The sequence below is a fragment of the Leptonychotes weddellii genome, chromosome 10 (assembly GCF_054177405.1).
Source record: "Leptonychotes weddellii isolate Sample4059 chromosome 10, ASM5417740v2, whole genome shotgun sequence".
Lineage (NCBI taxonomy): Eukaryota > Metazoa > Chordata > Mammalia > Carnivora > Phocidae > Leptonychotes > Leptonychotes weddellii.
Genome location: NC_138378.1, coordinates 24,456,205 through 24,484,014, shown reverse-complemented (window position 1 = coordinate 24,484,014; position 27,810 = coordinate 24,456,205). Strand labels below are relative to the sequence as shown.

At 53.5% G+C, this 27,810-nt stretch overlaps 1 protein-coding gene across 1 annotated transcript; it reads right to left on the bottom strand.

Moving 5' to 3' along the window:
* Positions 1-4,011: 4,011 nt before the first annotated feature.
* On the bottom strand, positions 4,012-27,557 carry XKR7 (XK related 7). The gene is made up of 3 exons (XM_081832196.1): positions 26,971-27,557; positions 6,782-6,984; positions 4,012-5,533 (listed from the first exon to the last, which is right to left on the bottom strand). Exons 1-3 carry the CDS (start codon positions 27,555-27,557, stop codon positions 4,578-4,580), a joined length of 1,746 nt encoding a protein of 581 aa, XP_081688322.1. The 3' UTR covers positions 4,012-4,577.
* Positions 27,558-27,810: the final 253 nt, after the last annotated feature.

Genomic DNA, 27,810 nt, shown 5'->3' with positions numbered 1-27,810 from the left:
TAGCTCCTCCCCCTGCAGGCCCTACCTCCAGCTTTATTTGGGAGGGAGACAGGTGCCAAAGGGTGACAGGGGCCAGAACGAGATGGGGGCAGTTGGGTCTTGGTTTTCAGTCCTTATCCTCTCCCTGGACTCTCCCTTCACACATCGCAGGTTCCTCCTAACCAGGGGCCCCAACACTGGAGAAGACCCCAGCCTCTAAATTGCCCCCTTCAGGCATGGAGGGGCCTCTAGCCCTTATCAGATGATGGTTTCCCAGGCAGGGACCCTGTGAAGGCCTAGGTCTCCCTCCCGTTTCCATTTCTCAGATGAAGGGGGAAGGGAGGACAGCTCTCAGGTGGTCAGTTGGTGGGGGTTTAAAAAAGTCTCAGAGGGAGTCAGGGCCTCTGTCTTTGACTTCCCCAGAGGGATTATCAGACTCTGCACGGCTTCCTAGAACCTTCTCAACATTTGGAACCAGAGATTTCACACTGGTGGCCCATGGGCCAAATCTGAGATTAGTTTGGCCAGCACAGGGTTTTCAAAAAATGCGAGCTTTAGGTCCTATTGGCAGGGACAGGCACTCCCCTGTTTTCCAGAGTCCCCACCACTCCCCCATAGTATAGCACTTGCTCTTCCCTCATTTTCTTTATTACCTGAAGTCATCTGAACTTGCAACCCATGCACCCCTGTCTGGGAAAACCTCCTCACTGCATACAGTTTCAGTGAACTCCAGGCCCAGGTGAGTTCCAAGGGAAGGACGTGGGACTTTAGCCCTGAGGAGGGCACTGGGTTGCCAGGTAAGAGCTTCCCTAGATACCTCCAGCCCCCTTGGCCCTCGCCAGGTCTCGCCCTCCCTGGCCTCTGCTTTCCCCAATTCTTAGGGTGACACGCCTCTGTGGGACTCAGCGTAGCAGGGAGCTGGCTGGGTAAGATGTGGGGGAGACACAAGGGTGGGACAGATGAGAGGAGGGGACCAAGAAAGCCTTCCTGTTGGGGAGCCCCTGCTGGGGAGGGGTGGAGTTCTGTGCTGTCCAGTCGGGATGACAGTTACAAGGCACATGGTTTATCAGTGCATGGAGGTGTGATGAGGGTATGCGGTGCCTGGGAGGTTTGGGGAGCACAGTCAACAAGCAGGGGGATCAGTTCAAGAAAATTGGGAGACAGAAGTCTCTACCCTGAAAATGGGGACAATGTCTCCTGCGGGTCGAGATACTGAGGGCGAATTTGGTACTCAGTGTCCTGTTCTCTTCCTGGCAAAATTAAGATGGACCCAACTACCTCTCAGCTCAGGAAAAGCCTAACTCTGCCACTGCACTTCTGTGTGATCTTGGGCAAGTCCCTGGCTCTCTCTGGGCCTCCGTTTTTCCTCTGTAATAGATGTGGAGGGCAGGTAGCTTAGGGGACCCCAAGGGTCCCTCTGGGCTGTGGTTCTGGAATATTCTCTCACTGCAAGGACCCTGTAGGGATTCTGGGAAGGACCAAGCCGCCAGGCTGGGGTGCAGGACAGAGAATGGGGAGCAGGAGGCAGGGACCCAGCGGGTCCAATTCTGGCAGGGAAGAGAGGGACTGGCTGAGGTAGACTGTGTCACAGGAAAAAAAACCACGAATGGGATGGTGCCCCTTCCCCACTCCTCTATCCCAGTGAAGCAAGAGGACTGACAGGGACCAGATGAAGTGGGGGATAGGCCAGTGGAGAGCATGACCTCAGGACAGGAAGGGATGGGGTCCTGAGCTCCTGGGCGTATGGGTGCGGGGGGAGGGGGGTGGTCCTTGGAGGCCTTGGAAGGTCCTTGGAAGCTCTTTCCTGAGGGTGAGCAGCAGGAGAAGGTGCCTGTGGCCTCTCTGAGGGCCCTTGACTGTGGCCATTTCCAGGGCTCGGTTGTCCTTGCAGGCAGAGGCTCTGAAGATGGGTTTTGTGGGAGAGAGATGTGGGGGGTGGGGATGGAGGAAGGTCCAAAAATGTGGCCCTGGTTTCCCTGAGACCCTCATGCCACATCTTAGCACTGCCGGCTCATTCCTATTCCCTGGTTCTCTGGTGGCTTCTGGAGCTGTAAGGACTCCCAGCTCCCAGGGAGGGTATTTTTAACTTTTCCTTCTAGAATGCTGGCCAATGGGGCAGCCAGATGGGCCATTTGAAGACACTGGGGAGTAAAATAACTTGCCAAGGCTGACCCTCATGTCACTTCTCTGAGCCTCAGTTTCCTCCTCTGTAAGCTGGGGTGCTGAGAGCTCTCTTGTAGAGCTGTCGCAAGCAGGAGGGAGTTAAGCGGAGAAGCCGTCAGCCGGACCTGGGTCTGCTTCCCCAGTGTTGTTGCCTCACAAAGGGCTTTAACGCGTAACTGGCCATGGAATTTGGTCTCTGGAGACAGACTTGAGTAGAAGACAAGGTGGCTGGATGAACCCACCGGAGGGGGTCTGGGTCAGCCCCAGACCTCCCCCGCCACCCTTCGCCTCAGACCTGGTTCCTGAGGCTTCTTAGGGGTTGGGGAAGTAGAAGAAAGAAAGTAGTAAAAGCATTCTTTGTGTGTTGGTGGGAGGGACGCACACACCATCTGGGCCCATGTGAATGTCTACGCAGTCGCCTGTGTGCCAGAGGGGTGAGGTGACTTCTCTCACGGGTGTGATGTGTACTTGTGTACATGTGTATGTGTGTATGTGGGCAGTCCTGCCCTCTCTGCCTTTGGGGTCACCCTGCACCTTGAATGTGGCCCTCTCCTTGTATCCTCAGTAAATTCATTTTCACCCAGTACTATCTGATGGGACAGCAGGATTCTGGGACCCGTGAGACTAGCTGCCATGCTGGGCCTCAGTTTCCCCATCTGTCACCCAAGGGAGGCTGAACCAGAGAGGGCAAAGTGCCTCTCTAATTTGCATAGTCTAGGATTCTCATGGGCCTCCTCACCCCCAGCCCAGGTCTGCAGCTGTCCTTAATATTGCCTGCTGTGCCCTTGTAGTGAACACTACTTGGTTGGCATGGGGGAGTAGGGACATGGGGGGGGTTCCGAGCTCTGTTTAGAGGCTCTGTCCCCTCACTCCACAGAACTGCCTGCTTCTCCGCTCCCATCCTCCCCCACCCTATCCAGAACTGGCTGTCCCAGATAAAGAGGAGGGGCCGTGGGCAAGTGGTCCCATGGGCACCCCAGGATGTTTGGGGATAGACTACAGGTTCTAGAGATTTGTCAGATCGGAGGCAAAACAAGTCAGTTTTCCAGCTGCTATCCCAGAGAGCTGCATCTGCAGGGTGGCTGAGAGCCAAGATTTATGTCATGTCCCCAGAGCTAATTTTTTTTCAGCTGGAAACCAGTTGGCAGTTGAAATGTCTCAAGGGTTGTGAGGACAATTTCCTCTGGGGAAGATGGCTGTGGACCAAGGTGGATGGGGCATAGAACTCCTATAAACCCCAGAAATCTAGAACGGGAGGACCCGTTCCTAGAATATTCCACTCACATGGGGCTCTAGAGCTGCCTCCCCCACCCCCATGTCAGGAGCTGGAATCCCCCAGAGCAGAATAGCAGGGCTCCAGGGCCTTCGCCCTCATCACAGAATCCAGATCAGAGTGACTCTCTAGCACATTTTTAGCAGCTAGGTGTTCTAAAACTTAATCCAGAATTAAGAATGTCTCTCTGGAACAGTTTCTCTGCTAAATGTGCTAGAACCTCATGTATAACTGAGCCACAGAGTATCTTCCTAGACATTTTATCTGTTGTATTCAAGACCTTTATCTAGAAGAAATGTTGTAGATACTCATCTAGAACAAAGAATGGCTCCTGGAAACATTTCACCTGAGGTGTCTGGAACCTCATCCATAATAGAGCCCACAACAAAGGGTGTCTCCTGACGAGTTCACTTTGGGAACATTCTCTATGTGGTGGATTGAGGGTTCCCCTCCCCCAAACCTGCTATCCCTTCGTGCTCCTGCTGGCCTACACCCCTCAGTTGCCTCAGGGTTCTTCCCCCTCTCCAGCTGCAAGCACTGTCAGCCCCCACCCCAACTCCCCACCCCACCCCAACTCCCTCCTTTAATTCCCCTCTTGCCCAGGCTCCGGACCTCGGACCCCACAGGAACTGTACCAACCTTGTCGACCAGATGCTCCCACCTCCCCTCACATCTTCCACGGCCTCCTCCAGCCTTCTCGGAGATCTCCTCTCCCCAGAGAAGCAGCCCACCCCCCACACCCCTTGAGGAACACAGGGCCCAGGTCATGGACCCCAGCCAGTGCCCTGTCTCTGGCAGGTCTGCCAGGAGCAACATGTGGGTGACTCCAGGCAGGGGAGAGGGTGGGGTGCCCCTGGCACCAGACGCGTATGGAGGCCTTCATGAAAGTGGGGCAGCTAATGAGGAGTGTAGCACCAGTTGATTCCCTGGGCCCTGGTTCAGGGGAGTTTAGGAAATGGGCCACAGGGCTGAAAACAGGGCCTAGGGCTGGGGCCTCCACAAGGCTGTCCGCTCCCCTGAAAGAACCCAATGGTGGGCCACTCTGCCCTTGGACCAACAGATCCACACCCCTTTAGCTGGGTGGCCCTGAAATTCCGGGCTCAACACTGTGATTGATGTGGGGTCAGCCAAGCCTGTCCCTTTTTGTGGGGGAGACTGTGGCCTACACCGTGGTCTCGTACTCCAGCAGCTCCTGGGAGACCCCCACGCTCCGGTACTGCAGCCGAGGAGTGGCAGGAGAGGCGTACTCCAGCGCCAGAATGGTCTTCCGGAGCCGGCGGTCGATGAAATGAGCATCCCAGGCAGGGTACTTCTTCCGGGGCAGGTCAATCCGAATGACAGGCCCTTCTGTCCGCAAAGGGCGAGCCACTGGTGTGGGAGGCAAGCCAGGGCGCACCTGGAAGACAGGTGGCGTGGGGGTCCCTGCACGCTCGCCCCCCACTGAGGCCCCATCCCTCTCAGCGCCTGTAGTCCTTGGCAGGGATCTTGGGGGACTTGTGACAGCGTCGGCTGGTGGGCCACAGGGTCCTGGGGACTCCGGGCAGATGCAGCCAGGCGCCTGGGGACCCAGCATGGGCCCGTTGGGGTGCAGGAGGCAGTAGTAGACACACATGAAGAAGATGCCCAGCGCGAAGCTGGAGGCCACCACACAGACCAGGATGAGCGAGCGGAAGTCAGGGGAGAAGTTGCGGCTGGAGTACCAGAAGCCAGTGAGCACGGCATTCTCAAGCAGGACGATGCAGTAGTAGAGGGCCATGCGGCGGCGGCTGCGGCCCTCCTTGACGTTGAACCAGCAGAAGATGTAGATGATGCCCACCACCATGTTGTAGATGATCTCCTCCCACTTGGACATGCAGAAGTCCGTCTCGCCCTGGATGACCCAGAAGGTCATGACGCACCAGTGGGCCACGATGAAGATGCCAAAGTAGAGCTTGTAGACGCTGGCAAAGAGCGCGAAGGCCAGGCTGCGAGCCGCGATAGTGAACAAATGCCAGAGCACCTGGGCCACGGCGCCCTTGTAGGACAGCGGCCGCTTGTCGTCCCGTGAGTCCCGCAGCACCTTCTGGTAGGAGGCCAGCGTCCAGGCCAGGGACACGAGTGAGGCAGAGGTGGACAGGGCTGCAGAGACAGGGTGAGGGTGGGGTGGGCGGGGTTAGGGGTGGGTCCGGGTCCGGGTCTGGGGAGAGGGGGACGGTTGTGGGTCAGGAGCTGGGTCCTGAGGAGGTGTGAGGGAAGGGTCTATAAATCAGGAGGGCTGTGGGGAGGGTCTGGGTGGGCGGTCTTCCAGAGCGATGATGGGAGCAGGGAGCGCAGATGGGGCTGGGTACTTCTGTAGGAGCGGGAACATAAAGGAAGAGGGAAGGTGGGTGACTTTGGTCTTCATAAGGGTCGGGGCCAGGTCTCTAGACTAGGGATGTCAGGGTTCAGGGGTCTTGGTGGGAGGGTGGGAAATTAGGGTCCAGGATTCTGGGAGTGAAAAAGAAGGTGAAGAGTTGGGGGTGGGGTCATGATTAGGGCATGGAGGAGCCAGGAGGGGACTGTTAGTAGCTATAGGCCACCAGGGTGAAGCTGGGGTGTGGAGAGGGGCATCCAAGCTGAGCACAGCTGAGGGCATGGGAAGACATCTGCTGTGGGAAGTTCTGATTGGGGCCCAGTATCCTGGGCAAGGGGTCCTGGGGGGCCTGAGAGGTGGTGATAGAATCTTCTGGGTCATTGAAGGTGGGATGGACAGTGTCTGGGTGGGAGGAGCTTGGGGGACTCCCAGGATGTGGTGTTTCTCTGACAAGGAAGGGGTTGGCCCGGTCTGTCAGAGTTAGGGGAGGGCCAAGGTTGGGGGACCAGGACTAAGCCTGGGAGGAGTCCCTCCCCATGGAGTAAAGACCAGTGAGAGGGTAGATAAACAGGCTCTCTGGAGACTGAGGGTGACTGAGCAGGTCTGTGAGTCAGGGGTGCCCCCGGGGGGATGCAATCTGGGACCAGGACACTTTGGGGAATGAAGGGCCGAGCCTGAGGTGTGGTGAACGTGTCAAGGGCCTCTTTGGACTTAGCAGAAATGGGGTCTGCTCTGCCCTGGCAAGGGGGAAGGGAGGAGGGTGAGAGCGGGGAGCACCCAGGGGTCCCAAAGGGAGGCAAGGAGGTGGAGGGACCAGCGCCCCCCCTCCATCCCCCCGGACAGGAGGGTAAGTGGGCCGCTGGAGGGGACATGGGGGTCTCCAGAGGCCTGGAGGGTGGTGAGAGTAGGGGGCGCTCCAAATCCCGGACAGCGAGTGGGCCGGAGTGGGGGTGGTAGGAAGGCGGGGCCCCCCTGCAGCGGACTGCGGTGAGGAGCGAGCCCCCGGGGCGAGGGCGGGGGAGGGCGGAGCTCACCGGGCAGCAGGTCGGGCTCGGCGCCGCGCTGCACCAGGAGGCTGAGCTGCAGCACGAGCTGCGGCGCGCTGCGCAGGAAGGTCTCCAGCAGGCGCAGCATGCTCACGTCCGCGCTCTCGAACAGCATCCGCCAGTAGAAGTGGCGCCGCAGCCGCTCCCCGCGCCAGCGGCTCTGCAGCCCCAGGTACAGGGCGCGCAGGTACCTGCGGGAGGGACGCCGTGCTCAGGCCCCCGCGCGCCCGTCCCCCTAGCGGCTGTGGGGGCGCCCCCAGACCGCAGGCGAGCGCCGGGGGCGGGTGCGCAGTGTGTCTTTGCTCACGGCGCCGGGCAGAGCCCGTGTCCTCGGCTGTAAAATGGGCATATCGCAACGATCGCCTCCGGGGCTGTCGTCGGGGAACTCTGAATGGGCTCATTAGCCTAAAGCACTGGCACAAAGTCAGCCCTGAATTCAGCATACCGCCATTCTTGCTCTGGGGCCCGCTTTCTTTGCAGGATTCCTGACACCTTACAGTGCACTGAGGTTCCGCTAGCCCCGCTGTTGTCCTCACTTTATAGATGAGGAAACTTGAGACCCAGAGAGGTATGCCACCTGTCCAAGGTCACCCAACGAGGAAGGAGTGGAACCAGGATTCCAACCCAGGCAGCCTGGTTCCTTCAGGAACCGGCCCACTCGCTGTCCGGGATTTGGAGCCCCGCCTACTCTCACCACCCTCCAGGCCTCTGGAGACCCCCATGTCCCCTCCAGCGGCCCACTTACCCAACCCCCAGCTTCCTGGCCTGTTCCCCAACCCCACTCCAGCCCCACCCCTGGTAACTCCTGCTTTTCTTCCAAGGCTCAGCTTTTAAACAGTGACCTTTTCCAGGAAGCCTCTGCTGACCACTTTCCACCTGGGGTAAGGACCTCTCCAGACAGGCTTCTGTCTAACCCACAGTGGGCTGGGACTGCCTACTTATGCATCCATCTCCCCCAGACTGAACTCCGTGAGGATGACTAGGTCAGCTCGCGAACTGCTGTTCCCTCGGTTCTTAGCACGCGGTAGCTGCTCAATCCCTGTTGCTCAGAGTGAATGCAGCCAGGACTGCAAGTTTGTTTGAATTGAATGGAGCCCTGGTCACCCAGTAGGGGGTATGGAAGGGATTCTGAAGTCCTGAGTTCAAGTGCTGACTTCACTTCTAATTTACTGTGTGCTCTTGAGCCAGACCCTCTTTGAGCCCTAGTGAATCCCTCTCGAAGTGGCTGTGAGGATGAAATGGATTTGAAAATGCTCTGCACCTATAAAGTGCAGTGCCCGTGTAGGATGAGAAGGGGCCTGCCACCCAGAACTCCTCTCTGCCCTGGGTCTTTGCCCAGCAGCTCTGCCCCGGCCTGTTGCAGCCATAGAGCCCCCCCAACACCCGAATTCTCTGATTCATGGGGGCAGGCACACCCTTTGCTGAAACCAGAGAGTACTCCTCTAGAAGTTATCTCCTCAGAAATCGGGGAAGAAAATCCCAACACAGATTCAGTGATCCTATTACTTGAAGCTGAGATTGGAGAACCAGGTATTTGGGGGGGGTCTACTCCCAGATGTGAGGTGCTGGCATTTTTAAGATGTTGTTTGGGAACCTGGGGACCAACTGTATTCAACTGTGCGTTGCCAGCCCAAGAGAGGAATCACAGTACTCCCTGGAATTTGGGATCAGCTGATACCCAGAGTTTCCCGGGATGAGTATCCCAGTCTTAGGAATGGTGTGGTCCTCCATGGGACTCAGTTTCTCTATCTGCCAACAAGAAGGATGGGCTTAATGACTCTGGAGATCCTTTTAGAGCTAACGTTCTGGGACTCTCCTCCCCAAAACATGGCTAGAAACATCCCATTCAGGGTCCTCCTCCCCATCCCTGGGTCTTCCCAGCACCAATCAATGGTGTAGACACACCTTCAACATTACACCGTGTGGGACCAGCAGCTGGGAAGGGGAAGAGGGCTGCTCCCTCAGAAGCAGAATCAACAAAAGCAAAGGCCCCTCAGTCTAACTCTCCCATCCAGTGCTAGAATTCCTTCGGCAAATCCCAACCCCGTGTGTTTCCACCTTCTGCTTGCATGCTCCCCAGGATGGGGAGTCCCTACCCCCTGAGGCAGGGCCTTTGCCTTCTGAGCACCTCCAAAATTGGACTGTGTTTCTTCCGATGCACAGAAATTTGTTCCCCTGTACTTTCCATTCTCTGGGCCCCTGACTTCCCCCCACATAAGGATCCCTGCAGCATATATTCATGTACCAAATATATTTTGATCACTTGTTATGTGCCAGGCCCTGTGCCCTTAAGTATCTCAGAGTTCCGTGGGACAGAGACAAGATAAGATCTGAAATAAATGCTCTAAGATGCTGTGGAACCCAGAGAAGAGACGGCTAACTTTAGCTGGAGTGGGGAGGAGATCAGGGAAGACTGCCCAGAGGAAGAGACATTTGATCTCAGCTTTAAAGCTTGGGTAGAATTAGAAGGCCCGCAGGAGGCAGAAGGGCCTTCCAGGCAGAAGAACCAGGTGAGGCCGAGGCAGAAAGGCACGAGAGGGCCCGGCCTTTTAGGGGAACGGCCAGTGGTTTGCTGGGCCTGGAGGGGTGGCTTTTCACAGGAAGGGGCATAGGAAGACTAGAATTGTGAAGGGCATCAAATTCCAGACTGAAGAGTTCATATTTTATTTTAAATCTGAATTCTATCCCACAGTCAGGGGGATGTGATCAGCTTGCTGGCTGAGAAAGCTCGCTCTGGAGACTGGCTTGGAGGAAAGCCAGGAGAGGCTGGGGTTTGGTCCAGGCCTGAGCTGACAGGCTGAGCTAAGGCAGGGCACCGAGGAGGCGCAGAGAGCAGAGGTGGAGATGGCCAGGGGTGGGGTGCTATGGGAGAGAGAGCAGGACGGCCTGTAGGGCTTCTGGAGAGCCCAGAACACAGACCACTTTTCCCAGCCTCCACCTTCCTCCCCAGACCTATTCCCTTCTCCATTCCTGTGGCTCTAGCTTTGAACAGAAAGGAGAGACCAGCTGGTCCAACGTGAAGGGGCCTGGGGAGTTGGGGGGAGGGCGACACCCTGGAAGTTTCTCTCAGGCTGGAGGACCATCTGTTTCCTGGCCCGGGTCAGCATGAGGGAGGTCCTGGCCCAGCCAGCATCCATCACCACCTGACAGGCTGCCTGCCCACCTCCCCGCCCACTCCTGCCCCCTCCTCTGCCACCTCCCAAGGCCCCTCGCCGCAGATAACCACAGACAAAGGGCTCACCCAGCCCAGGGCTGCTGTGGGCCGAGTAGGGAAGGGGAGGGGAAGAAAGGAGGCCTCTGAATCCCAAAAACGTGGCATTGGGCAGTGTGGAAAGACTACGGCACAGTCTGGGGATGAGAGGACCTGGGTTCAACCTCACTCTGCCTCTTTTGGCAACAGGACCCAAAACCGTGACTTTCCTTCCAGCCGGCACTAAATGCTCATTGCCAAGGGCCTGCGAGGTTTTCGCGGGCCTAGGAAAATGTTGGAGGCCTGGAAAAAAAAATTGGCTCTAAAAGCACAGGGAAAAACTGCAGAATCAAAATTAATAAATGTTTAATTAAATATCTGCAAAACAGAACATGATATCAGCCAGTCGACTGCAATTTGGCTTTTATCTGGTTCTATATAATTTACATATGGTGTTTGATGTGGCTGCATTTTAATATGCTTGGTAGATGTGGGGCCCACAAAGGTTTTAAAACAGCCCTGCCCAGGACATGTAACCTAATTTCCCTGTGCCTCAGTTTTACCTTCTTTAAGAAGGGGCCAGCACTCACCATCCTGCCTGTGTCACAGCCCCTGCGGTGAGGATCAGAAAGGCAAGATGGCAAAATGCTGGGCTTGTGGATTTGCTTCCCAGCCCTGACCTGGATGCTGTGTGGCCTTGGGTGGTCTCTTTGCCTCTCTGTGCCTCATTTTCCTCTTTATTGTGAGCATTGAATGAGGTGATGGGTTTGAAAATAATTTGTACACTAAGAGGGGTGTGCACATAGAGAGAGGGAACACATGCTAGGCGGAGGCCTCTAGCTCCTCCTGATCACCAAGCAGCCTCTCTTGAAACCTCCTCCAGGAAGCCCACCCTATTCCACTCTAGTTGAAGGGAATTTGGAAGAAGTTGATTTTCACCACAAATGGGACCAATACCACCCACAGAGAGGGATGTCTCATCTCAGAGAAGGGAATCCCACTTGGGGGTGGGGGGATGGTGCATCTGGTCTCTAACAAAAGGCATCCCCAGTCCATCCATTCTCTCCACCCTGGTCCAGACCACCATCATCTTTTACCTTCTCGATGGGCTCCCTGTATCCACTCCTGCCCCCATCTAGTCCATTCTCCACGTGGCAACAGGCGGGATACTTTAAAAACCAGTCAGATCGTGTCATTCCCCTTCTCAAAACCTTCCAAGGGCCTCCCATCACACTTGGAATAAAGTCCAAGGGTTTTCCCTTGACTTGCAGGCCCTAAACCATCCGGCCCTGCTTGTTTCCTCGTCTCGAACCACTGCTTTATGTGTTGTCGGCACTCCAGCTGCCCTGGAGGTTCCTCGAACCCAGCCTAACGTTCCTGACTCAGGACCTTTGCACTTGCTACTTGCTCCGCCTGGAACACCCCTCCCCCAACACCCTCCTGAGGCTAGTTCCTCAACGGCTCCCACGTCACCTTCTCAGAGCGGCCCCCCGGGTCACCCATCCCATGTTGCCCTCCGCCCTCACCAAACCACGCTCATCTGTCACACTGCCCTGTAGGATCTTCTTCGGAACATACTCTATCAAACACTCTTATTAATGTACACATTGATTTTCTGTTTTACCACTGCAGCTCTATGAGGGGAGGGACTCGGTCTGCCTTGGTCACCCCTGTCTCCTCAGCATCTGTATGTGTAGTAGGCATTCAATAAATATTTGTTGAATGAATTAAAGGTGAGAGAGTGTTTGCCTGTGTCTGTCTCCTGACCTTGGAGGCCCCGGGGCTCCTCTGCCTGAGTTTGCTTACTGCCAGGACACCTCGTGGGCAACTTCTGTCCTCACTGACTCATTTCTGGCCTTCCTCCTCCCGGAAGGTTTCCCTGATACTTCTTCGCCTGGTTGGGCCCCCCACAACACCGACTTCAACTGCCCGAGGCCAGTGTGAACCAGACCTAACAGGTTTATCACCACCCACTTTACAGTGTGGGAACAGATGCTCAGGGGCCTATTTTGGATCTAATTTGCTGATTGCCTGTCTTGTGCTCAGAGAAGCATGTCCAGGAGGAAATTGGAAGAGCAGATAAGTGTGTATTGTTGAAGGTGAGGTTGGGGGCAAAAAACACACAACCCTAGGGAAGAGAGAAGGCAGCAGGTAGCATGTGAAATCTCTTACTCAGGCATCCAAAAAGCTCTCTCTTCTGGACCCCATTGCCTCTGAGAGCAGGCAGCAGGGTCAAGAAATGGATGGGGCTCATTCCCTGCTTCTTGGGTCTGGCTGTCTTTGTGACCCAGGAACCTCCCATTGTCCCCCTGACCTCGGGGGCTCCTCTCTAATGGGTAGAAGGAAGGAGGAAGGAGGAAGGAGGAAAGGATCTCATGTCCCTGAGAAAGCCAGGAAGCTTCTGGGCCAGTGTCAGGGTTGCCCTGTCTTTCTCCTGGTTTTGGTTCTTGTGTCGGCTGGAGTCTCCAGGACTAGTCAGGATTTCTGATCCATGCAGATGGCCAGCTTGGACCGGTCCTTTTGGGTGCCCTCACATCCTGGGTCTGGGTCACTATCTCTGTCTGTCACTCAGATCAGCCTGTTGTTGTGTCTGTCCCTTGAATGTGGGGTTAGCCTATTTATTTATCTGTCTGTCAATCTATCTGTCCGTCTTGCCCTGGACCCTGGGTCAGTTCACCTGTCTGTCCCTTGGACGATGGGTCATGTTGTCTCTCAAATACTATGTCCATCTGTTAGTCAGACCGACCCTAGGGTCCTGGGTCAGCCTGTCTGTCTGTCTGTCTGCTCTTCGAGGCTGGGAACATCAATCTGTCTGTCCATTGGATGTCAGGATAGCTTTATCTGTCCCTTTGGATACTGGGCTTGCTTTTCTGTCTGTCTGTCTGTCTCTGGAATTCTAGGTATGCCTATTGGTCCGTCTGTCTGTCTTTCAGTTTCTCGGCTGCTTGGTCCATCTGGTGGTCTGCTGCTCAGCTCGAGGCTCGGCATGGCTGCTGGCTTCCCTGCCATCCTCCCTTGCCTGCTCCTCTCCCGACTCTGGGTCTCTTTCTGTTTGTCTGCGTCTCTCACATCCTCAGCTCCTCCATCTGTCGGTCTCGGCGTTTCTGAGTGTGTGTTCTCGCCCCTTTCCACTCCCCCTCATGGCTCTGGGCCAAAAACACAGCAGCTTCCAGCAGCTCCCCCACTCCGGCTCCATCCAGGAACCACCCCCCTGCACGGCGAGCTCTCCTGTCTCCCACACGGGCCAGGCCTGCAGACTCTGGAAGCTGAGCAGGTGGCACGGGGCAGGAACCCCACAGGGGATGAGCCCCTGACTGTTCTGTGGGCTTGTAGGGGGACAGTGTGCGAGTGTGAATAATAATAATAGCTCACATTTATTGAGCGCCAACTGTACGCTAAGCCTTGTTATACGGATTGTCCATTCCTCACAGCCAATCTTTGAGGTGGGCACTATTACTATCCTCATTTTACAGATGAAGAAACTGAGGGCCGGAAAGGGAGTGGGGCTTGTATAAAGTCCCACAGCAAGTTAGTTGCCGGACCTAGGACTCAGACTTGGCTCTCCATGGGCCCCTGCCTCGGAGAAGATGGTTCGGTTCCCTGGAAGGTGGGCGGCATGGCTGCCAGGGAAGACCCATGTTGGACGGGGTGGAGGCACGGGTTCAGAGGAAACAAGAGGAGGGGTGACCGTACTCACTGGAGTTAGGGGACCCAGGCTCAACCCTTCACTAAACTTTCTGGAAAAGTCCAAGTCCTCTGGGGGCCTCGGTCCTCCTCTGCAAAATGAGCCCTAGTAACGGGATTCTTGCCTACGGAAAAGGGGTTTCCATGCAGCCCCTTGCCCCACCCATCCAGTTCTGCTAACAGCCAATGTCCTGAACCCAAGTACTTCCTTCCACCAGGTGGCACCACTCTGGCGCTGGCCACTGAACTCGGAGCCCTGGGGGCCTCCTGTCCCCCTGGTCTCCTTCCTTCCTTGCCCTCCTAGAGCTTATTCCTAACACAGTCGCCTGGGGGATCCTGTAAAATCCTAGAGCAGGTCGTGCCGCGCCTTAGAGTTAAATCTTCACTGTGACATTTGAGGCCTAGTGCAATCTGGGTTCGGACCTCATCTCCCTCCACCTTCCCCCTCTCATGAGTCTCCAGCTGTTTCCTGAATACCCCAAGCCCATTCCAGCCTCAGGGCCTCTGCCTAGAAGGGGCTTCACCACCGATGCCTGGGAAATTCTCATTCTTTTCATCTCAGCTCAGTGTCACCTCCTCTGGGAGGCCTTCCCAGATCCCCCTCACCCCCCTTCCAAAGCACTTCCACCCGCCCCTCTGGCCACTTTCTGTCCTGTCGTCCTGTTTTCTTTTCTTAATTAACACATATCACAACCTGAAATGGTCTAATTTCTCACTTCTGTATTTGTTGTCTGTCTCTCTGATGGTGTGGGGCCCCTGGTTGTCCTGTTTTCTGCTATGCCCCTCGGGCCTGGCATAGAGTTAATGTTCAATATATATTTGTTTCTTGAATGAGTGAATGTGTGAATGTAGTTTATAAACTCTGCTTTATAAGCTCCCCAAGTAAAGGTGGCCAAGTGCAGAGGGAAAGGAACCAAGCTTGGGAGTCAGGGAGACCTGGGTTCAGATTCCAGATCCATCATTCACTGTCTGTGTAGTCTTGGGCAAGCTGCTTCCTTCCCACTCTGAACCCCTCAGCTCAATGCCCACTTTATGGGGTAGCTATGAAATCAGAAAGTAGTGATAGGAATAAAATTCCCAGCCCAGTGGTGGGCACTCGACTGGCACGAGGTTTGAGGAGCTGTCTGCCTCAGAGAACCCAGCAGGAAGAGGAGGCCTCGTAGATTCCAGTTTAGTTCCTGGTAGACCTGAGACCTGCTCCTCGGCTGGCTTTCCAAGGTGCTCACTGAATCTGTACCCAGGAGGCAGAGGGTCAGAGAAGTCCCTTTGGGGGGAATCCTAGGGCAAGGTCTTCTTTGGGGGTCTTTGTCCTTCCCCTGAAAACTGCCACTCATTGAAAAGCCCTCTGAATGTACTTGGCTAAAATCCTCCCTGCAGCCCTGGGAGGTTTTGTGGGCATGATCCCCATTTTCCAGATAAGGAAACAGTCTCAGAAAAGAGGAGGTTTATTTGACATTGATTCACCCAGCATTTTTTTTAAAGATTTTATTTATTTGACAGAGAGAGACACAGCGAGAGAGGGAACACAAGCAGGGGGAGTGGGAGAGGGAGAAGCAGGCTTCCCGCAGAGCAGGGAGCCCGATGCAGGGCTCAATCCCAGGACCCTGGGATCATGACCTGAGCGGAAGGCAGACGCTTAACGACTGAGCCACCCAGGTGCCCCGATTCACCCAGCATTTTTAAAAACCTACTATGTGCTGGGGCGCCTGGGTGGCTCAGTCATTGGGCGTCTGCCTTCGGCTCAGGTCGTGATCCCAGGGTCCTGGGATCGAGCCCCGCACAGGGCTCCCTGCTCCGCGGAGAGCCTGCTTCTCCCTCTCCCACTCCCCCTGCTTGTGTTCCCTCTCTTGCTGTCTCTCTCTGTCAAATAAATAAATAATACCTTAAAACAAAAAACTTACTATGTGCCAAGAACTGTGCTAAAACGCTGGTGGACACGATAGTGAGCAAGACAGACCCAGCCCACCTGGTGTTGCCCAAGTAGGAGACCTGGACATTGTTTAAATCAGCATGTAAACTGGTAAGGACAAACATTCCTTGGGTTCCAGACATGCTCCAAACAGGACCCTCTGCTCCAGCACCGAGGAAGAGCTGGCCTGGTCCTGCTTGCCGAGGTGTGGCAGTCAGGGAAATCTGGACGGGGCTACAGAGCCGTGATCTGAAGCAGGCACAGGAATTAACGGGCTGAAGGAGGGAGGAAAGGGAATTTCTGGGGGAGGAACAACATGGGCAGAGGTCCTGAGTGGCAAGGAAGCAGTATATGGCAGAAAGGCTGTAGCTCAGAGAAAGAGGTGAGAAAGTGAGGGGTGAAGGGGGCCATGGTGAAGCATTTGGCCTTTATCGGAAGAGTAATGGGGAGCCACGGAGAGGTTTTAAACAAGGGAGCCCCGGTAGAGCTAGCTAGCACCTCTGTCTTTTAGAGGGAGAGCTCTGTGGGGAACAGAGCGGGGAGAAGCAAGGGGGCAAGGTGGGAGACCAGTTACAGGTGAGAGTTGAATATGGCCCCCACATTAGGGCATGGACTCCAGAAGCAAGTAGCAGGAGCTTGGAAAAGTGACTTGCCCGAGGTCAACAGCCAGAAGCATCAGAGTTGCATCTCAAATAAGGAACGGTGACTCCCCCATTTCATCACCGGGTGCAAATCAAGCTGAGTCAGGCCCTGAGGACCCAGATGCAGTCTGTGGGTCCTCTGGGAAAAACTGGGCCCTCTCCCCTTACCTGCAAAGGGACCCAGGAAGCTCTTGTAGGGAATGGCCTTGAGGCTCCCTTCCCATCTGTCTATCCCTCAATGCTGAGCACTCCTGTAAGAATGCAAAATGGGACCTTCCTGGGGTTGGCAGCCAAATGAGTCATAAATGTCAGAAAAGAATGTGATTTTACACGTTTGGCTCCCATTTCGTGCAGTGCTGAGAGCTGGGCTGTTTCCCTCCTCCTTAGCAGCCCTCTATGAAGTCACGGCACCTCTTTTTTTGCTGGGCTAAGGCCAAACATTTCCCTGCCACTAATTTTAGGCTCTGGCTGAAAAGCTGAGACCCTCTCCCCTTCCACCCACTGCCACCAGCTCTTCTTTTCACTCAGCAGGGAAGCAGGCAGCCCCTCTCCAGCAAAGCATCTGGGACTGGGTCCCCACCTCTTTTGTCCTTCACTGTATGAATGCAGCCAGATCTCTTCCTCTCTCTGGGTCTCATTTTCTCTATCTGTGAAATGGGTGCAGAGTGGAGACTAAAGCCCAGTACCCCATACTCTAGCCCAGGGCTCGTTGCCCCTCACTCCCCGCTTCTCTCTTTTCCTGATATCCCTGGGCAGAGTTGTCCCTGTGCGTCAGGGTATGAGCCAGTGTGGGAAGAGGGTTGGGTCCAGTCTCCTGGTGGCATCTGAAAGTACTTGGAGATCAAGGAAGGCAAAAAGTACCACTTCCATCTGTCCCTGGCCTGTGAGCCCCTAGAAGGTAAAGAGGCCAAGCTGTTATTATTGGGTACTCTTGGGAAGGAGAGATGGGTGCCTTGTCTAGAAAGTAGAGCAGCTCTAGCTGATTGCTGCCCTAGGAGAACGTGAGCCCAGTGTGGATGGAATTTCAACTTTTTAAGAATAGATGGAACTTAGAATATTTGTGCAAAAAAAAAATTTCCAATTTGGAAATGTTGGCAACTAATTTTTAAAAATACCATATGAATTTTTATTTTTATTATTATTATTTTTTTAAGAGAGGGAGAGAGGATGGAGCAGGTGCAGAGGGAGAGGGAAAGAGAGAATCCCAAGCTGGTTCCATGCCCAACACAGAGCCTGACTTGGGGCTCGATCTCACTACGCTGAGATCATGACCTGAGCTGAAATCAAGAGCTGGTTGCTTAACTGACTGGGCCACCCAGGCGCCCCTACCATATGAATTTTTAAGAAATTATGATTCCTTGTTTAGGGTGTGATAATGGTATTCTGTATTTTAGTTGTACTTTTTAAAAGTCTATATTTTTATTTATTTTTAAAAATGATTTTATTTATATATTTGAGAGAGAGAGAGAGAGGGAGAGGGCATGAACAGGGGGAAGGGCAGAAGGAGAAGCAGACTCCCTGCCAAACGGGGACCCTGATGCGGGGCTCGATCCCGGGACTCCGGGATCATGACCTGAGCTGAAGGCAGACGTCCAACCGACTGAGCCACCCAGGCGCCCAGAAGCCTATCTTTTTAGAGATGTACTGAAATACTTATGGATGCAGCGATATGTCGTCTGAGATTGGCTTCAAAATAACATGGGAGGGAAAGACACAGGGTGGGGTCTAGACCTACGGTCTGCAACATCTATGTGTCCTACACTAACCACATATGGCTATTTAAATTTAAATTAATCAAAATTAAATACAATTTAAAATTCAGCTTCTCAGTCACACTAGGCACACTTCAAATGCTCAGTAGTCATGCATGGCTAGTGGCTACTGTACTGAACAGTGTAGGCACAGAGCATTTCCTTCACAGAAAGTTCTATTGGATGCCACCGGCCTAGATAAAGCCAGGTTGGCCAGGAGTGAATTGTTGAAACAGGGCGGTGGTGGCACAAGGGGGATCATTATCCTGTTCTCTCTACTTTTGTATATTTAAAAGTTTTCCATAATAAAAAGTTTCATCAGGCAGTAGGGACAAAATACTGCGTGGGCCAAACGAACACATCCTCAGGATGGATTTGCCCGTGGGCCACCGATTTGCAACAAGTGGTGTGGCGGCTAAGCCTTGTAAAGCCCCCCAAGTTCGATCACAGAGTCTTAAAACTGTAAGGGGCTTTACAGATCGTCTAGTTTACCCTCCAAACAGAGGGCCGGAGGCCGTGCTACAGCTTCCCTGACAAAGTCAGCCGCTCCTGTCTGCATGCATGTGGCCCCGAGGAGTTCACAGCCTCAGGAACAGCCCGCTCTGTTCCTCGACAGCCTGACGGTCTAGCTGTCTTGTTCCTATTCAAACAGATTCTGCTTCCCTTGGACCTTGGGTTGTCATCTCTCCTCACACTCTCTCTGGAGCCACAGGAAAAAAAGTCTCCTTCCTTGAAAGACTGTCTGTGGATGAGGATTAGCAAGCGTTAGGACCCCGGATGCCCCTCCTCCATCCCCTATCTTGTAACTAAGTAAGTGGGGTGGGCTGCTACTTGGGCCAATAATAATAGTGATAGCAGTGCATATTTTCTGAGCATAGAGTATGTGAAAGTCCTATGCATTTATATTATCTCACGACATGTTTACAAGAAACTTAAGAGGTGGATACTATCACCATCCCCATTTCACAGATGAGACTAGAGCTCTAGCTGCTGAAGCAACTTGCCCGGGGTCACACAATGAGGAAATCATGGAGCCATGAGCCCACCAGCACCCCAAGCTCTCAGCTACCCTGCCCTCGTGTCTGAGTCCTAGGGAACTCAGCCAGTGTTCTCGAGTCCCTAACTGGACTTGACAGATGGGGTAACGGAACCCCAGGCAGTGAAGTGTCTTGCTCAAGATTCTGATTTCAAAGATTCCATTCCGTTCACACGAACATTTATTGAGTACCTGCTGGATCCATCTCCTAAGCCAGCCAGGTCACCACACCAGCATCCTCTGGGGAACCTAGCCCCAGGGATGTTCCTACCACATCTTACACAAATATAAATGCACTGCCCTTAGCCTGCATTTGTCCACTGCCAGTGTGAAAGGCTGCAGATGTAGGCCTAGTAGACCCCAGCTGTGCCCACCACTGCCCCAGGGTCCCACACTGCCTTAGCACCCCCCACATCAGTCACGGATACAAAGCCGGCTTCAACAGACTCATGTTCTAATAACTGCTAGGGACCCCGCCAAAGCTGGCCAGGTGGAGGGTCCCCAACAGCAACAGAGGCTCTGCTCTGAGCCAGTCACCATGGGGGCCAGAGAAAAGAAAGGGCAAGGCCTCACCTCCCCAGAGGCTTGTAATCTGGTAGGAAAACCAGCTATGTGGGCAGGCAATCACAACAGAATATGATCAGGACTGTGGGGCTGAAGAGGAATGAGTAATTGTGCCTAGAGGGAAAGTCTGAGAGGAAGAACCCAGCATGTTAACAGTGGGTACTTTATATTCAAATCAAAATTTAAAAATATCTTTCTGATTTTTTTTTCCTCTTCCCAAAGCAATACATGATTGATTGTGTTGTAAGAGTACACTTAACTAGCGGAGGGCAGGATGGCTTGGTGGTCACACGTGTGGGCTTGGGAATCTGACTGCATCCCTTTAAGCCCTGGCTTTGCTATTCACTAACTGGGAGGCTGTTACCTCTTTGTGCCATATTTCCACATCTGTCATACAGGCCAATAATGCTAGCTCACACTAATTGAGCACTTATGACATGCTGAGTCCTGTGCAAGGCATGTTCCTTACATTTACCAATAAGCCTTCACAACGGCTACCTGTCTAGCCATGGGACATTAACATCCCATCTCACAGATGAGGAAACCGAGAGAGGTTAAGTGACTTGCCCAAGGTCATACAGCTACACGTGGCAGAGCCAGAGTTTGAGCTCCAAAATCCTTGTTCTTTATCGCTACACCCCCTTCTTGACAGAATTGTGGTGAGGAGGAATGATCTCATTGAAGTTTCTATAAAGGTAACTAAAATTTTCAGTAGGATCTGACTTTTTAAAAGCAGGTGAGTGCATACATGTATTTCTTGGTTAATTAAAAACCAAAGGAAATCTTTAAGCAGTACAAGAAATATCTAATTAGTAAGTGGAAATCTCCCATAACCCCACCTCTGTGCCCCCCCCAAGATAATGAGGGGAGGGGAGTCTTCTTTATACCTTTTCTGTGCCACCTGAGGTTTCAACAAGAGCCTATGGTTCCTTTATAAACAGACAGGACAACTAAACAATTTCCACTTTAGATTAAAAACAACAACTTGCCTGACTGAGGGAGTGGGAGGTGGGGTCTGAAGGGTTGAGGGCAGAATGGGTTTGTTCAGGGAAACTTCTCAGAACAGGCAGCATTTGAACTTGGCTTTGAAGGATGTGCAGAATTTCACCAGGAGGAGAATGGGACAGGGTGTCGTTAGAAGGACCACAGGCAGCTGCTCAGAGGCATGAAGGGAAAAAGTGTGTGGCTTGCTTCTTAGGGGCCCGGAGCAGTGAGGAGACAAAAGGGCAAGAAGCCAAGGGCTCTGATGCCAAGCTAAAGCATCTGGACCTGCTCGAGGGGCAGAGGGGAGCCTGGGCTGGCCCTCTGGCTCCAGAGTGGTGGAAAGGTTGGATCCGAGCATTCGAAATATCCTTTCTGCTGCAGGTGGAGGCGGGATGGGGTGGTGTGGGTTGGGGTGGGGGGAACTGGAGGCTGATAGGATTTCCCAGGGGAGGAATTTCAAGACCCTAACAAAGGCAGGGTGGTGAATGGAGAGGCCAGAGTAGATCCCAACCCATCCTCCTTCTCCTCCCTAGGGATCTTCGCCCCAGCTGCCTGGGTTCAAAGCCATTTCCTGGCAGCCCTCCATCCTCCCCACAGGGCTTCTCCTGTGTGGTCTTTATAGATCAAACAGGGGACGCTGGGCCCAACTGCCGCCAGCCGCTGTGTCTGTTAGGAGCAGCTCTAATGGCCTGTTGCAGCCGGATGAGCGGGGAAAAGAGGGTGGGGGGAGGGCAGAGCACCTCCTGGAAAGGGGTCTCCCAGGAGGTGGGTGGCGAGGCTGGCCTGGAACAACCCTGCAAAGTCAGAACAGGGAGGAACCTTGTGGATAATCATCGAGTTTGGGGGCGGGTTGTAAACATGTGTCAGCTGTGGTACAGATAAAATCCTAGATCGGTAACCAAAATATCAGAAAAGAGAAACTCAGAGATTTCAGGTTGAAAATGATGGTGTGAAGGCAGTGAAAGAGTTTGAAAACCACTATGGAATCCAATCCCTGACCTGTTTTATAAAGAATAATACAAATAGTAGAAGCTGAAGAGAATTGCACACTTCCTGTGTTCCAGGTGCTGTGCTAAACACTATGTGTACGTTATTTAATTTAACTGCCCCCTCTAGCCACATGGGAAAGGTATTATTATTAGAATGTCCATTTTGCAGATGAGAAAACCAAGGCACGGACAAGTTATGCCATTTGCCCCAAATCACAGAAAGTGGCAGACACAGGATGCATAAGGCTGATTCCAGAGTGCGAGTTCTTAATCATTAACATTCTGGCCCCAGTGGGGAAAATGACAAAAGAGGGACAGATACCCTGTCCACTGTGCCTGAAACAGACCCCCACCCCTGCGGCTACTACCCTGGTCCAGCCCCCGTCTTCCCTCACCTGGATCACGGAGCAGTGGTATCCTCCCAGGGGTTTCCAGACTTACTCTGGCCTCCCACCGCTCTATTTTCCAGCAGCCAGAATGCACATTGTAAAACACAAGTCAAGTCCACCCTATTCCTCCCCTGCTCAAATTCTCTGGGGCTCCCACTTCAGGCACAGTGAAAGCCCTAGTTCTCCCCTGGCCTATGAAGCCCTGCGTGATGTAGCCCCAGCCAGCCTGTCTACCATCAACCCCTCCACTGTCCCCCGACTCTCTGCTTCGGCCACACAGGCCTTCTCCTTGCTCTTCTCTTTCCCTCTGCCTCGGACATCCTTCCCAAGGCCTCCATGCAGCTCACTCTCACCTCATTCAGTCCTCTGCCCACATGCCATGTCCTTGCAGGGGCCTGCCCTGACCACCTTCCCTCAAAGAGCCACACCCTCCTCCCTGGGACTTCAGCCCCCTGCGCTGTTTCACTTTTTCCATAGCGCTCAGTTGACCCTTTAGATTTCAGATTATGTTTACAATATATATTATATGTGATTTTACTTGTTTATTGGTTTCCCCCATTAGACTATTGATCGCCATGAGAGCAGGGACTTTGTCTTACTCACCACTCTATTCCCGGCATGTAGCACAGTGTCTGGTGTCCAGCAGGGGCTCCATATATTAGCGGAATGAATGACTACAGCTTAAATAAACAGGTACCTTCGAGGCCCTCGTGCCCTCCTGCCCCCTCCTTGGCCATGTGCGAATTGAACAAATCTTCCACAGGGAACAAAGACCAGGCTGATGGCACTACTCACGTCCAAGGGTCCTGAATACTTAACAATGGGACCAGCCCTTTGCTAAATCCTTGGTACACCTTACCAGATGAAACCTAGAAACAACCCAAGAGGTGGTACTATGATGGCCCCTAGATGACAAAGGTGCAACTCAGGCACCGAGAGATTATATAGCTTATCACCATCACATATAGGAAGTGAACTGAGGACATTTGAATCCAGAGTCTGTACTATTAACCATTAAGCCAAGAATATAGCTTCCCAGAGAGAAGACCCAGAAGCTGACTTTCACACCCAGTTGGTCACTAATTCATTTCAGAACTTCTCTTGAGTGCAGGTTTGTGAGGAGGCAGAGGGAGCAGTGCTGGGGCATAGAGGGAGTATTGAGAGGTAAGGCCTTCCCTCTAAAGGTCTGCCTGCCTCCCTCCATCCCTCCCTCCCCATGTTGGGTCCCCAGATCCTGACAGCCTCAGAGGAATCCTATGCCAGATCATCTCCCACTAATTGGCTTAGCAAACTATGCTTATCTGGGAAAAGCTTGGGCCCAGTGAGTTCAAGATTAGGGAAAGCAGGATTCATGGTTTACTGCTCTGCTGCCCACAGGGTCAGAGAAGACAGGGCTAGGACTTTAATTGGCTTAACAACCCTGAGTGGCTTAACAGCTCCGAGGGTTAGGGTTGGGCGAGGAGGGATCAAAACACAGGTTGCTGTCCAGCTCACAGCCAGCTTCCATGTCCCACCAAAGGATCTGTGGTTGATTTTCTCAGGGATCCATCTGTCTTTGTGTGGGGCCATTGCTCCGGGATCCTCCCATGCAGCCAGTGTGGGGGTGCCAGAGATAGGACTTGGGCTTGGGAGATGAAGAAAGCTGGGCTGGCACCTCCCCTCCCCCCACTTCCTCAGTGGATGAGTTTGGACGAGTTACTTGACTTCTCTGAGCCTCATTTTCTTGTCTGATTGGGTATATCAATTGCCACCAGAGGGGAGGTTTCAGGGTAAAATGAGATCCAGTGTCTAGAGCACCTCATCTGGGGCCTGTTGGGACGAGGTGGGTGCACAGTGCCCATGAATTCCTTCCCCTCCTCTGCCTCCTCAGAGCCCCATTTTGTGTTTAAAATAATAATAGCACCCATTTCACAGGGTTGTTTGGGAACAGAATCCGGCCTAATCAGTTGAACCCATGTGCTGTCACAGGTCTGTGTTACCTGGCTCCTCAAAGTACTGAGACTTTTGATTCAGCATTGTATAAGCTTGAGGAGTGGCAAGCAATTTTTATAATTCAAATTATTTTATTCAGAATTGAGGGTGTGGGATCAGAAGGTGGACTGGCCAGTCTCCCAGCATGGGTCCTGTAGGGCTCAGACACACCTCACCTTCCTCATTACTCCAGGTTTTACCACTCAGAACATCTGCACCAAGGCCTGCTGAACAGTGAACATGTTCATTGTGGGAACATTTCACGTGGTAAGCGAACATATGCCAACATTGCTTAATTTCTAGGAATGCCAGCCCCAGTGGCTTCTCTCTATCTTGTCTGGGTTTTCTTCCATTTAGCCAGACCCTTGGCCATTTTAGAATCCAGAGCTTTGGGGACAGGAGTCCAGAGACTACAGCTCTGATAACCAGACCCAGAGTCAGAATTCCAGAAAAGGAAGGCTCCTAAGGTCATCCAGATCTGATATTCTCATTTCACATACAGGGAAATTGAGGCCCAAAGATGGGAAGAGTCTCACCCAAGGTCACCTAGCGAGCTAGTTACAAACCCTGATGTAGCCATGGGTTTCCTGATCCACGCCCCCAGTCCAGCACTTTCCCCACAATACACACTCTCTCCCCATCCTTGCCCACAATGTTCAAATCCCTCCCCCGCCTTTCACATTCTTATCTCAGTGCAGCAGAAGCTCTGACTTCCTATCTCCTGGAATCTTGGGATCTCAGGCTCATAATTCTTTGAGCTTGGGGGACACTTTAGTGGCAGAACTGCAGGGTGGATAAATTGAACTTGGGCTTTGAAGGCAGAGAGTCCTGAGTCCCAGGTCTTCTATTCCTTAGTTGTGCGACCTTGGGCAAGGATGCCCCCTTTCTGAGCCTCTATTCCCTCAGCTATTAAGTAGGAATAACAATACAACCACATCCCAGGAGTATTAGGAGGGACACAGGAGATGAAACAGGTAAAAAAGCAACCAATAGGCTTGGCACAAAGTGATTGCTTAATAAAATAATTGTTATAGAACTATAAATTAGGGCTCTCATACCCCTAATGCCTAAGTGAAATGGTCCAGATGTGATCAAAGGGAATGAAACTGGACAAACTGAAACAAATATACCCTGTCTAAATTGCTACAGGCCTGATACTGCTAGATTCCTTTTTTTTTTTTTCCCCAAGAGAAGCTAGAACTCTGGATTTTTGAAATACTATACAAGCCAAACAAGACACTTCTGTATGCCATATTCAATTCCGGGGCCATTAGTTTGTCATCCCTGCAAAATCATCTCATCCCAACCCCCTCACTTTACAAATGGGGGAGAGTGGAAATAGCCCTTTTATCTGAGAATCTATGGTGCTCCAGGGACCCTCAGCCATCTCCACCCACTCCCTTAAGACCTCCCCCCCCCCATGGTCATTTTTTGCCCTGTTTGAGGGAAACTCAGTTTATGTTCAAGAAAGAAGTATTTGTTTTTTGTAAGTAGATTCTGAACCAGGGGAGGAGGGGGTTTGAGGTAGCCAGTGAGTTGAGGGGCAGCTGGCCCACTTTAGGCTAAAGGGAAAGGAGGATGAAGCTTTGGCTACCAAGAATAGGAAGTTACCATTTCAGAATCTAAAAATATCTATCACCATCTGTCCACTCGGGCACAGAATGATAAATGCAGATTAGTTCCTGGATGTAGACATGAATATTTTTATGTGTCAAGCTAATAATAATAACACCACCTTGTGTGGATAGAGCTCCACCTCCATATTCCCTCAGGGCAAGCTAAATGGAATATACACATCATCTCAGCAAGGCATGGATGGGGAAACCAAGGCAGAGAGAAACTCAGCAACACAACAAGGGTGACACAGCAAATGAGCAGCTGGGACAAACCCTGGGAGTCCTGTTTCCAACCCTCAGCCCAGTACTGAATCTTCTGAGTTAGGCAGAATGTGTTAACAAATAGCAGAATAAATACAACAACAGCAGTAATTACCCTTTACTTCTCTATAGTGATTTTGACTTTTTCCATGCTTTCCCCACATCTGTGATCATGATAATCTATTACATTCCTAAAATACATTACAGTCTGCAGGGCCTTCACGCAGATCTCCTCTCACCTGACCATCCCAACAGGTAAGAAAATGTGATGGCAGACCAATGAGATGAGATAAGGAAGGATTCTCCCTCATTTCACAGGTGAGGAAACTAAGGCTTGGTGGGAGGTTTATCTAAGATCACATAGTGGGCAAGTTCATTCTGTCAGTGCCCAGTAGAGCCTAAGCTACCAGAGCAACTCTGATTCAAGGGGAAGCCCAGGTTCAGAATTCCCCGTCTCCAATTAGCTCAGCTCAGCAGACAGCCTGGAAGTGGGCTGCTTGTACAAAGCCTCAGTTTTGTTTCACTGCCCTGGGATTAAAGGACAGCTAGTGGCCATCTAATCTCTGATTCAAGGTCCAAAGTCCCCTCGGCCCTGTGGGGGGTAGGGGAGACACTGGGGGAGTCCTAAGCAACAGAAGAAGCCAGACAGCTTCTCAGCAGGGTCTGGCTCACCCTTAACCAGAAGTCCAAAAAGTTTGGGCGGGATATTCATTTAGCTACCTCAAATTCTGTTTCTCCCAGGAGGCTGGGAATGGACTGCAATTCCAAACTGAGAATCTTTTGAGAGCAAGGAAGGACTTCTGAGATCTTTCCTAAGCTGAGGCTTGGCACTCAGGCAAAGGAGTGGGTCAAGGCTGGAGGGAGCCCTGGGGCCCTGTTCCAAGCTTCACACATCCCCTTCAGCCCTGGGCCCTCCTCATTCACACCCCCAAGGATCACTTTCTCTTCTTGCCCCATCCCTTCTTCCCTCAATGGCCAGATCAGAGAGGATGGCACTGGGGTTGGTCAGAGTTTGAGGGCAGAGGTCAGAGAGAAGCTGGCAGAGAAGAAATCAGAACTGCAATAGGGTGGGGCGGGGCGGAGGTCAGGACGCAAGGGGGTCTGGAGAGGTCAGAGTAGGGCTGGGGCGGCAGGTAGGCCCTCGCCACCCCCACTCCTCGAGCTCAGCTCCCTCCACCTGCGCTTCTCCTACCTCCAGACCTGGCCGAGCTGCAGGACGTGGACGAGGGTTTGCAGCAGCCAGACGCAGAGGCGGCAGCAGCGGCGGCGGTAGGCGCTGGCCGAGGAGGGCGCGGGCCCGGGACCCAGCTGGGGGCTGCCTTCTTTGGTCCGGAAGGTGGCGGCGCTGTCCTTGGTGCTGATGGAAGGCCCGCAGGTGCCGCTGTCCTTGGTGCTGACGGCGGGTCCCGGGGCGCCCGCGGGCTCTGAGTTGTCGTAGACGAACCAGCGGAAGCTGAGCAGCTGCACAACCAGCGAGGGCAGGAGCACGAAGAGCAACGTGAGGCCGAAGTAGGTGCGCTGACCCTGCAGGTAGTAGGAGGCCGCCAGCCACAGGTCCGTGGCGCCGTCGGAGAAGAACACGAGCAGCGCGCACAGCACCCAGAAGCAGTCCCGCAGCTCGTAGCGCGGCCCCGAGCCCCCAGCCCCGGTCACTCCGGGGCCCTCGGCCGCCGCCGCCGCCGTCTCCCCGCGCCCGCCCGCACCACTCCGGGCTCCTCCGGCCGCCCCCTCCGGCCCCGGGCCGGCCGCGGCCGCCGCTCCATCCGACTTCGCGGCCATGTTGGCGGAGCAGGAGGCGGGGAGCGACTTCCGGGCGGCGGAGGGGGTGGGGTGCGGAGTGGGAAGGACCCTGTGCGGGAGGCTCCCGCCTCCTCCTCGTCCTCCTCTCCTCTTCTTCCTCTTCCCCTCTACTTCAATTATTCATTCCCCTCGGCGCCTCCCCCGTCCCTCCCCGACCCCGCCAGGGCTGCGGCCGGATGGGCGCAGGTCCCCAGGGAAGGGAGAGGGGGAGGGGAGGAGAGGGGAGAGCATC